Source organism: Quercus lobata, chromosome 5, assembly GCF_001633185.2.
Source record: "Quercus lobata isolate SW786 chromosome 5, ValleyOak3.0 Primary Assembly, whole genome shotgun sequence".
NCBI lineage: Eukaryota > Viridiplantae > Streptophyta > Magnoliopsida > Fagales > Fagaceae > Quercus > Quercus lobata.
The window spans coordinates 73,835,995-73,847,004 of record NC_044908.1 but is presented as its reverse complement, the minus strand read 5'-3'; the positions used below and the strand labels follow the sequence as shown (position 1 = coordinate 73,847,004).

At 38.0% G+C, this 11,010-nt stretch overlaps 2 protein-coding genes and 1 long non-coding RNA gene across 4 annotated transcripts; 1 reads left to right on the top strand and 2 right to left on the bottom strand.

Moving 5' to 3' along the window:
- Positions 1-803: 803 nt before the first annotated feature.
- Positions 804-3,225, bottom strand: LOC115991108 (chaperonin CPN60-like 2, mitochondrial). Its single transcript, XM_031114852.1, has 5 exons — positions 3,187-3,225; positions 2,917-3,066; positions 2,435-2,540; positions 1,847-1,933; positions 804-1,429 (listed from the first exon to the last, which is right to left on the bottom strand). The coding sequence occupies exons 1-5, from the start codon at positions 3,223-3,225 to the stop codon at positions 1,404-1,406; spliced, it is 408 nt and encodes a 135-aa protein (XP_030970712.1). The 3' UTR covers positions 804-1,403.
- A 250-nt stretch (positions 3,226-3,475) lies between these two features.
- LOC115991107 lies at positions 3,476-3,973 on the top strand. Its single transcript, XM_031114851.1, has one exon. The coding sequence runs from the start codon at positions 3,476-3,478 to the stop codon at positions 3,971-3,973; it is 498 nt and encodes a 165-aa protein (XP_030970711.1).
- A 4,740-nt stretch (positions 3,974-8,713) lies between these two features.
- On the bottom strand, positions 8,714-9,169 carry LOC115991618. 2 transcript variants are annotated; one of them, XR_004092248.1, is made up of 3 exons: positions 9,124-9,169; positions 8,927-9,007; positions 8,714-8,790 (listed from the first exon to the last, which is right to left on the bottom strand). It is a non-coding gene; the product is annotated as an uncharacterized LOC115991618 (long non-coding RNA). The 2 variants fall into 2 exon arrangements; XR_004092249.1 differs by having other exon boundaries at positions 9,129-9,162.
- Positions 9,170-11,010: the final 1,841 nt, after the last annotated feature.

Sequence of the window (11,010 nt, the reverse complement as noted above, 5' to 3'; positions counted from 1 at the left end):
AACAAGAGGCTCAGGGGATGGTGGTGTCACAAGATCCAAGACAGGCAGATTATATGCCAGGGACAAAACTAGAGACGAGTCATCTGGAGAGGTAGCTGATGTTGAAAAATCCTCCACAAATTCAGGATAAAGAGGGAGGAAAAGATCAGTAAAAATGGGAGACTCTAAGGAAAAGGACACAGGAAACTGCTAAAGACTCATGAAAGGACAACATTCCCAGAACTCAACATGACGGGAGACACGAAGGTGATGAGTGATGGGGTTATAGCAACGAAAACCCTTTTGGGATACACCATAGCCAAGAAAGCAACAGAGACGAGCACGAGGTTGGAGCTTTGTTCGTTCATGAGGAGAAAGAGAGACAAAACAAGCATAACCAAAAATCTAAAGAGATGAGTAGTTAGGAGTTTGACCATAAAGGAGCTAAAAGGGTGATTTGTTATGTGTGGTCGGTGAAGGAACATGATTAATGGTGTAAATAGCAATGAGTGCTGCCTCACCCCAAAAGCGCTCAGGCATAGAGGAAGAAATGAGAAAGGTGCAAACAACATCAAGAATGTGACAGTGTTTTCGTTTTGCATGACCATTTTGTTGAGAGGTGTAAGGACAAGACTGGTGAGAGAGAGTACCTTTACTATCTAAAAATGACAAGAAAGATTTATCATTATATTCTTGAGCATTATCTGACCGAAAGATCTTAACGATGCGATTGAACTGTGTTTCAATCATTCTATGAAATGTTTGGTAAGTGGATACAAGTTCAGACCTATAGTGAAGCAGATAAATCCATGTATAAATTGGAAAAAAAAACTATATTATATATTCAAATGCGATCTCAAAATTATATAGATTTTTTTTTCTTTTTTTGTTAATTGTAAGGTAAGAATATTGACAATATTTTGAAGATTTAATTTGCTATTCACAAAACATTGAATCTCATAGTAGAGGCTCAGTGATCGGCAGGACTCTTCTATCCACCCCACAAATCAGTTTGGCAGCAAACAAGCTTAACCAGTTTAGAGTTCTGGGGCAGCCTCTTTCTCATGAGTTCACCAGTGGCCTAGCCAAACGGCGGTATTGATCAACAAGCACTCCATCAATTCAGGCATCTTGATAATGCGCAGACTCTGGGCAAATCCAAGCTCCAACTCAATGTTCACTTTGAAATTGCATTTGTCACCTACCAGCAGAGAAGCCAACCAACAGCAGAGTTGTCCTTCTACAGGTGGCATAGACATCTTCAAACAGCTGACAATAGCACTCGTAGTGATCCAGCCAAAGATCATGAGTAAATACAGCTATTACAAGGCTGGGAACAGAAACTTGGTCATTGCTGATGGCTTGCAAAGCGGCCCTTTTGATAGATTCAGAGGTGAAGAGGAGCAAATCCCTCCATCTCTCAATCATACATGCCACAGAGAGCTCAAATCTACATATAACCAAGTTCATAATGCTCCTCCATGCTAAGGTGATGTACTGGCGTGTTGTAAGCAAAAGAAAAAAAAAATGACATGGAACACCCAACCACATATTACACGATTACATTGACCCTCATAAAAACAGTATGGAATGGCATACTTTGGTCAGATCCTCAAACAGAAGACAATGCTGCATCAGGTTAGATTAAAATGGATGCAAATTTGACTACCTAGGCCCACCAAAGATAATGTTTTTAGTTGCGTACATTGTTCATTAGTCATTACTTATTTAACTTCTATCCTTCACTTTATTAAAAAAATGCAGATGCAAAGAGAGGGGCAGAAGTTAATACGATTAGATCTTAGAAACAAGAAAAGATAATTCTTTTTTCCAATTGATTCCACATTTAACCAACTATGATCTTTACCTGGTAGCGTCAAGCCGTCAACTAAAGCCGTTCTAACCACTTTGAGAGGATCTATGATTCTCTCCTCCACCATGTCAACATATACACCTGTTTTGCACAAGGACTACTATTAAATAAATGTCCAGGAAAGTATTAACTAAACAGCTTTAAAAAATCATCACTTGATATTAGTCCAGGTGTTGAGACAAATATAGAAAAACTAGAAAAGAAAAGAAAGAGAAACAAGATCCACATGCAATAAATTGGATAATTCAACTTTCATAAGAATTCTCAATATAAACATGTGGGAAAGTTTTCCATTCTCAATAATTCAACTTTCATACAATGCACAAGGCTTTGTGGACACTCCCCATTCCTACAGGGTCTGGACACAGACATTTCCATGTTCTTTTTATTGGAGAGAAAAGGCTCCAACTCAGACAACATGAAATTTCCTACACTATTTTGCTTTACCATAGACCAAAAATCCCCCGAAACAGGAGCCCGAGCGCCAATAAGAGAAGAATTGAATCCCAGAAATAAGAAAAGGGATGCGAAATTGTAAAGTTGGCTACGATGGTAATTCTTGTAGCAAATAAAAGAACAAACCTTTAGCAGCATCAAAACCCAAATTATGATTATCTTGTTCCAACAATCTGCCAATAAACAGTGCACCATCAAAACCAGCATTTGAGGCTATTGTGAATGCAGGTGCCTAAAGCAAATCAAAATGCTCACTGTCAGTATTTAACTGCAAATAAACACCAAGGTAGATGCTGGCTGAGGAAATTCAACAAATAAAACCTTTGAAAATGAAGTTTTGTGAGTAAAGTTGAGTTGAATTTGAGTATTAAAAATAAAAACTAAAAAGCCAATGGGACAACCAAAAAAAAAAAAGGTAAGAGCTTTATACCACTATAGGGAGGTCATCAAAATTTTGATTTCACCCATGCATGTAGCACTAAGTGCATTTCTAATGTGTCAAAATTATTGATCAAAAAAATTGGTAGACAATTCATCCAAGTGAATAGCACACTGAATAAAAATTTTGAAAATAAACAAGGAATTAAAGAGAAAAGCCAAACGCATACCTCTGCACATCTTTCCTCAATCAGCTTCTTATCCCCACCCCCATGTAGAATTATTGTGTCATTGTTAAAACTAATGCCCTTTGCTCCATACTTGAGGATGCATCTGCTGAGACTAGTGGAGGACAGCAATGCAAGAGTGGAACAGCACCACTTGCACACAATTCAGTTACAAGCAATGCGAAGCAGAGGCATCAGATACAGAGCATCAGTGGGCTTGCAAGGATGTGCTAGAGACCATTGAAGCTGTGCCTTATCATGAAGTGTTCATACATAGCTTTGGAGATTATGATACATGTGGCTTGTAGCCATTGGTCTGTCATGTAAATACTGTAATACCATTGTATAGTTTAGGATTGTTAATAACCAAGTTTGCTGAAAATTAGGGAATTGGTTATGTTAGAGACGTGTATATATAGAATACCTTTATTGTATTGGGATCAGTTGCTTTGTATCATTCATTTTCTGATTCAATAAGATCTGATCTTTTATTTAGAGAGAGAGAGTTCCAGATTTTATATGGTATCAGAGCCAAAACGAAGCAAACCTCAAAGCTTCTTCAATGGCGTCCCCTGATTCAAGCAACCAATCTGATCCAGTCAACAACCAATCAAATCCGATCAACAATGAATCAATTCCTAAGAATCCATATTTTCTCAGTGCAAGTGAGAATCTAGGAAGCGTTTTAGTGACACAACCACTACTTGGGATGCGAAATTATCACTCCTGGTCAAGGGCTATGATCTTAGCTCTCACTGCTAAGAAGAAGATAGGGTTCATCAATGGTAGAATCCCTATGCCCGATCTAGAATCTCCTCTCTATGAAGATTGGCAAAGCTGCAATACGATGGTACTTTCTTGGCTTATCAACTCAATGCATGTTGATGTATCCAGTAATATAATCTACTGTGAAACTACTAGAGATATGTGGTTAGAATTGAAAAACTTGTTTTCACAAGGCAATGGTCCCAAAATCTATAATCTTCAAAAGGAAATTTCACACATCACTCAGAATCAGTTGTCTGTGACTGAGTATTTCTCGAAATTTAAGAGATTATGAGATCAATTGTTGAATCTTGAGCCTTTACCAGAGTGTAGTTGTGGAGCAATGAAAACCCTAAGTACTACTCATGATAAAGCCCATGTAATGTGATTTTTGATGGGTTTGAATGAGAATTTTGAGACTCTAAGGACTCAGATTCTGATGTATGAGCCTTTTCCTTCAATTAGCAAAGTTTATGCCTTAGTTCTTCAAGAGGAGTCTCATAGGAACATTGGACATGGAGGATCTTTTGCAGCAAAACCAGATTTTGTTGCTATGTATGTTAATTCAAAAGGGAATAGTTCTGGGAATGCAAATTGGGCTAAAGGAAACAACAAAAAGGAAAGGCCTTTATGCACACATTGCAACATGCTTGGGCACACCATTGATAAGTGTTACAAACTTCATGGATATCCACCCGGGTATAAGCCAAAGGGAAAATCTAATGCTAATCAAGTCTCTTATGATCAAGGAGCTATGGTTGAGCATTCTTCACTTGGATCAGTTCAATGTCCAATCACAAAGGCTCAATGTGAGCAACTGTTGGCTTTCTTCAACACTAGCTCTAATTCTGGTGATAAGCATCAAGCTGCTACTGTAAGCAATGGTGATGGAGTGCCAAGCTTGATGACTGGAGTTGCTGGTGTGGCTTCTTCATTTGGTGTTCCTGCTGGTACTGGTTTGGCAGCCACCATTTCACATCCATCAACATCTAATTCCTATCTTGAGACTACGGCAGGTATGGCTTCTAGTTTATCTTTTAATTCCAACTTGAAGCATTCAGTTTTCTCTGCAAAACTAGTCAATAAAGATATGTTTTCATCCACTGATTGGGTCATAGACACAGGTGCTACTGACCATATGGTGCATTCAGTTTCTTGTTTTACTTCCATAACTTCTACTCTAAACACACATGTAAACCTGCCTAATGGTGAAATTGCCTTAGTAACCCATATAGGAACTGTCAGAATTTCTGAAGCTCTTATTCTATATGATGTGCTTTGTGTTCCAGCTTTTAGTTTTAATCTCATATCTGTCAGCAAGTTAGCCAAATCTGTTCTTTGTTGCCTCATTTTTCTTGGTACTTTCTGCTTCATCCAGGACCTTGCTCATTGGAGCACAATTGGTCTGGGTAGAGAGTACAATGGCCTTTACCTGTTGGAAGAAAGCAAATCAATTTCTACTTCAGCTTCTGCAGTGTTTTCTGTCAATTCTGTTCAGCCACATGTTTGGCATCTCAGATTAGGGCATTTATCAAATGCTAAATTGGCTTTGATGAAGATTAATAAAGTGCCTCTTCATGGTTTTGTAAACAATTTTCATTATGACATTTGTCCTCTTGCAAAACAAAAACGATTACCTTTTAATAAAAGTGTTCATATTTCTGAAAATTGTTTTGATTTGGTGCATTGTGATTTGTGGGGTCCCTTTTTTGTTGCTACTATTGACAATTGCAAGTACTTTCTAACCATTGTAGATGATTGTTCTAGGACTACTTAGGTCTATTTGTTGAAGCACAAGTCACAAACACAGACTGTTTTAGAGCAATTTTACAATTTGGTTGAAACTCAGTTTGGTAGAAGGATTAAGGTTGTGAGGACAGATAATGGGACTGAGTTCTTCATAAAGGATTTCTTTGCTCAAAAGGGTATCTTGCATCAATTAAGTTGTGTTGAAACCCTTCAACAAAATGCTATTGTTGAGAGGAAGCATCAACACATCTTAAATGTTGCAAGATCTCTCATGTTTCAATCCAAATTACCTTTATATCTATGAGGGCATAGTGTTTTAACTGCTGTCTACTTGATTAATAGAATCCCTAGTTCACCATTGTCTCACAAAACACCTTATGAAGTCCTTTTTGGTCATGAGCCAACCTATGATCACTTAAGAGTGTTTGGTTGCCTTTGTTATGCCTCTACTCTTTCTCATACCAGATCTAAATTTGATCCTAGAGCAAAAAAATGTGTATTTTTGGGGTATCCTTTTGGGATAAAGGGTTATAAGGTCTATGATCTTTCTAGTAAGTCAGTTTTCATCTCTAGGGATGTAATTTTTCATGAGAATATTTTTCCTTTTGTTGGTACACATGCTGCTCTTGTTGATCCTTTTCTTTCAGATTTTACCTTTCAAGGTACTGATTCTTGCAGCACAGGTACTGACTCATTTGTTACTCCTGTCTTTATACCAAACTCACTTTCTGATTGTTCTGGTTCTTTAGTTTCACCCTCTGCCCCTAATATTGTTGATCATTCTATTGAAACCTCTAACACCTTACTTGCTGAATCACCCACTACTGATTGTCTCCCTTCTCAGTCTCCTTTAATACCTTCAGCTGCCTTACCAGACCAGACTTGTGCATCAACACCAGAAGCACCACCTGCACCTATCAGAAAGTCAGCTAGGACTTCAAAACCTCTAGCTTACTTGCAGGATTATTCTTGTGCTTCAGCTTGCTCTCCTGATTCAGGTGGTCCTTATGATATTGGTCATAGTTTTACCTATGCACATCTTGTTCCCAGCTATCAATCTTGTGTCTTGGCAGTTAGTTCTACTCCTCAAGAGCCTCAAAGCTTCTTCCAAGCTGTCAAAGATCCACTTTGGAGAGAAGCTATGGATAAGGAAATCCAAGCTCTTGAACAAAATCATACTTGGGACCTCACTACCTTGCCTCTAGGTAAAACCCCCATTGGCTGTAAATGGGTATATAGAATTAAATTGAAGGCAGATGGGACTATTGATAGATACAAGGCAAGACTAGTTGCCAAGGGTTATACTCAAAGGGAAGGTCTAGATTTCATTGAAACCTTCTCCCCTGTAGCTAAAACTGTTTCTGTCAAGGTGGTTCTTGCTTTGGCAGCTGCTAAATCTTGGCCCCTTCATCAATTGGACATTAACAATGCTTTCTTGCATGATGATTTGCTTGAAGAAGTATACATGTCACTGCCTCCTGGTTTTCACAGTAAGGGGGGGTCTTCAACTTCAAATTTTCATTCTCCATCTACATCTACATCTACATCTACATCTACTACTCCTACTGTTTACAAGCTTGTTAAGTCACTTTATGGGTTAAAACAGGCTTCTAGACAATGGTACACTAAGTTGTCTTCAACCATTCAGCAACTTGGTTTTGTTCAATCCCAAGCCGATCACTCATTATTTGTGTTTGCCAAGGGTCCTTTGTTTACTGCACTACTTGTGTATGTGGATGACATGGTGATTACAGGAAATGATCCAAACTGTGTGGCAATTTTAAAGTCAATTCTGGATGCTAAGTTTGGAATAAAAGACTTAGGTTCACTCAAGTATTTCTTGGGACTTGAGATTGCAAGGAGTGATAAGGGAATTAGCTTGAATCAAAGGAAGTTTGCACTTGAGATTCTAAAAGAAACAGGAATGATGGGTTGTAAGCCATTGAAGTCACCCATGGAGCAGCAACTTAAGCTATCAAAGGGTAATGGAGAGCTTCTAAAAGATTCAAGTCAATATAGGAGGCTTATAGGGAAGTTGATGTATTTGACTTTGAGTAGGCCTGACATTACCTATGCTATAAATAGGTTAAGTTAGTTTCTAGCTCAGCCTAGAGTTCCTCACATGCAGGCTGCTAATAGGATACTACAGTATATAAAAGGAACTCCAGGTCAAGGGGTATTTTTTCCTTGTGATTCAGACTTGCAGCTGAAAGCATACTGTGATGCTGACTGGGCAGGTTGTCCAGATACCAGAAAATCCCTTACAGGGTATTGTGTATTCCTTGGGGACTCATTAATATCATGGAGATCAAAGAAACAATCCATGGTTTCAAGATCTTCAGCTGAGGCTGAGTATAGATCCATGGCAACCACAACATGTGAAGTCACATAGCTGTTATATCTGTTGAAGGATTTGCATGTGCAACATGATAAACCTATCCTATTATACTGTGATAACCAGGCAGCACTACACATAGCTGCAAACCCGGTATTTCATGAACGATCAAGGCACATAGAAGCTGACTGCCACATTGTTGGAAACAAGGTTTTAGATGGAACAATTAAGACTTTTCATGTGGCTTCTAAAAATCAGCTAGCTGATGTTTTCACTAAGGCCTTGGGTGTAGACAATTATGTTAGATTGATCAAGAAATTGGGTTTGATTAACATCTTTGTTGCCAACATTGAATTTCTAGAATCTACAAGAGCCTTGCTCTTGAGGGGGGGTGTTAAAACTAATGCCCTTTGCTCCATACTTGAGGATGCATCTGCTGAGACTAGTGGAGGACAGCAGTGCAAGAGTGGAACAGCACCACTTGCACACAATTTCAGTTACAAGCAATGCGAAGCAGAGGCATCAGATACAAAGCATCAGTGGGCTTGCAAGGATGTGCTAGAGACCATTGAAGCTGTGCCTTATCATGAAGTGTTCATACATAGCTTTGGAGATTATGATACACGTGGCTTGTAGCCATTGGTCTGTCATGTAAATACTGTAATACCATTGTATAGTTTAGGATTGTTAATAACCAAGTTTGATGAAAATTAGGGAATTGGTTATGTTAGAGACGTGTATATATAGAATACCTTTATTGTATTGGGATCAGTTGCTTTGTATCATTCATTTTCTGATTCAATAAGATCTGATCTTTTATTTAGAGAGAGAGAGTTCCAGATTTTATAGTCATCAAGAGAGACAAACCCCTGTTATTTTATTTTACTTTTTTGAAGTTAGTTATGTCCTAAAGAAATTCATATATAGCACCATAGCACACCCTGCACAAAAACATAAACCTTTTTTGCAGTTCCAAGCATTTCAAATTGAACTTTGTCAAGGGTTAAACCACGGTCTTCAGTGATAACCTGTACAATAAAGGTCTTAGCATAAAAAGAAAAATATAAAAGAGAAAAGAAAAGAAAAAAAAAAAAAAAAACTCTGCATATTATAAGTGTGTGTGTGTATATTAGAAATTAATTTTGGGGTAAAAGATTGCATAACCTCTCCCCCAGTAAGAATGGCAAGATCATCTAAGTTTGCTCTTCTATTTTCCCCAAAACCAGGAGCTTTGATTGCACAAACCTAAACACATGAAATTACACTTTTAAATTATGAAAGTTGACTCTACAACAAGCAGAATTAACGTCAAAACATCTTGATAATGAAGAAATTAAATTACAATTGAAGTAATACCAAACCTTACATATGTATAGGCGCTCATCAGACTGAGTTGCAAGTTAATACTTGTTCATAAAATGTTTAAAAAGGTATCATTTGATAGAAGTCTGGCATTGCTTTTAAGATCAAAGCCAGCAGCGGCATCACGGCGAGATGGGTGTCACGTGGTGGGTGTGGGTGTCGCGTGGGTCTGCGAGATGGGTCTCGTCGCTCTCACGTGGTGGCGGCATCACAGCGTGGGCAGCAGCAAGATTTCAAGCTCTCACCTTGCGTTTTGGCAGATTCACTCACGGCGTGGGCAGCGGCAAAGTCTCTCTCACTCTGAGTCTCTCGCCTCTCACTCTGTCTTTTTTTTTTTTTTTTTTGAAAAGCCTCTCACTCTCTCTGTCTTGCCTCATAGCCTTAGACTTCGCTTGGGAGTTCATAAGGGAAGGGAATGGAATGGAATAATAATAAGGGAATGGAAATGAATGGAATTAAATGGAATGTATTTAAGTAAGGGAAAGGAATGGAAAAGAATGAAATGAAATGGAATTAAGTAACCTTGATTGGATGTTTTAAAATAAAGGAATGGTAAGGAATGAAAATGAATGGAATGTAAGTAATCTTGTTTAGGAGCAACATGGAAGGAATGGAACGGAATCATTTTATGACAATATTACTATTAGACCCCTATTTTAAAATAAAGAGTTGAATATATAGGGGCATTTTGGGAGTTTTAGTAAAAAAAATCATTAAATCTAATTCCATTCCTTCCAATTCCTCCCAGTTTCGGGGGAATAAAAATTTGAGGTTTTAAAGGAATAGAGAGGAATGAGTGTTCCCTCCTACCTATTCCATACCCTCCTACTTAAACTCCCAAACAAGGGAATGGGCTTTCCATTCCCTCCATTAAAACTCCCAAACAAGGGAAGAGAAGAATATTCTAAAATGATTCTTTTCATTCCTTTCCATTTTATTCCATTCCCTCCTCCCAAGCGAAGCCTTGGGTTTTCTTTTCTTTTTTTCTTTTGTTTTTTCGTTTGGACTTTGGAGACTGGAGTCTTCAATCCAACTACTGGGTTTACATTTTTGGACTAAACTCATCTTTCATTTTTTTAAAATTTTTATTATTATTATTTTTAACATGTGGGCTAGCCAGCTGGGACACTGGGTTAATGGTTTACAATTTCAGAGGGGAGCCAAGCTTTTTGTAAGAGGGGCCCAACTCTTTTTTTCTTTTTTTTTTTTTTGAAAATTAACCTACTTTAAAAAAAAAAAATGGGCCAAGGGGCTCGGGCCCCCATCTGTGTCTGTCCTTAGCCTTGCGAAACTAATAGGAAAACAAAAACAAAACAAGATTAATAACAATTTAGCAATACAAAAGCCAAAGGGTAAAAAACCCAAATGGAAAACTAAAGAATGAGGATGAGACGTACTGAGATTTTAGTGACGAGAAACGGTGTAGACTTCAAACAAAAGGGCAGAGAAAGAGAGGAAAATCAGTGGCTGTTATCACCGACATTGAAGGAAAGAAGATTTGGGATGAACTAGGGTTTTTCTTGGGCATAGGATCTTGTGGGCTTTTCAGCTTAAGGACCAAAAATTGAAAATTCAAAAAAATAAAATTGCAAGCATGAAGGATTTGAACCAGAGTGGCTCAACAAAAATTATACCGACTTGCCACCATGCTGATTCGAACAAAGTATAGAGATGAAAATTGACCTTTTAACAGCCAATTATGTTCAAATTACACGTTCCAATATTTTTATAAGAACAAATACCAAATGGCTTTAGAATGACGAGTTTGTATAAATTTTGTGAAACCGAGAGAGAGAGATAAGTGCTTTGTGGCATCGATAAGTCTTCAACAACGAAAACATTTCATTGCTATTAGGGCTCTCTCAGACTTAGCTAATGGAGGCTCT

Bases quoted from the DNA above. Each gene is read 5' to 3' on its own strand.
- LOC115991108 (XM_031114852.1), bottom strand. From the start codon at position 3,225: ATGGCTACAAGCCACATGTATCATAATCTCCAAAGCTAT. The intron at 3,067-3,186 runs GTATGAACACTT...ATTGTGTGCAAG, and splicing joins ATCATAATCTCCAAAGCTAT to TGGTGCTGTTCCACTCTTGC. The intron at 2,541-2,916 runs GTATGCGTTTGG...GATTTGCTTTAG, and splicing joins TTGAGGAAAGATGTGCAGAG to GCACCTGCATTCACAATAGC.
- LOC115991107 (XM_031114851.1), top strand. From the start codon at position 3,476: ATGGCGTCCCCTGATTCAAGCAACCAATCTGATCCAGTCAACAACCAA.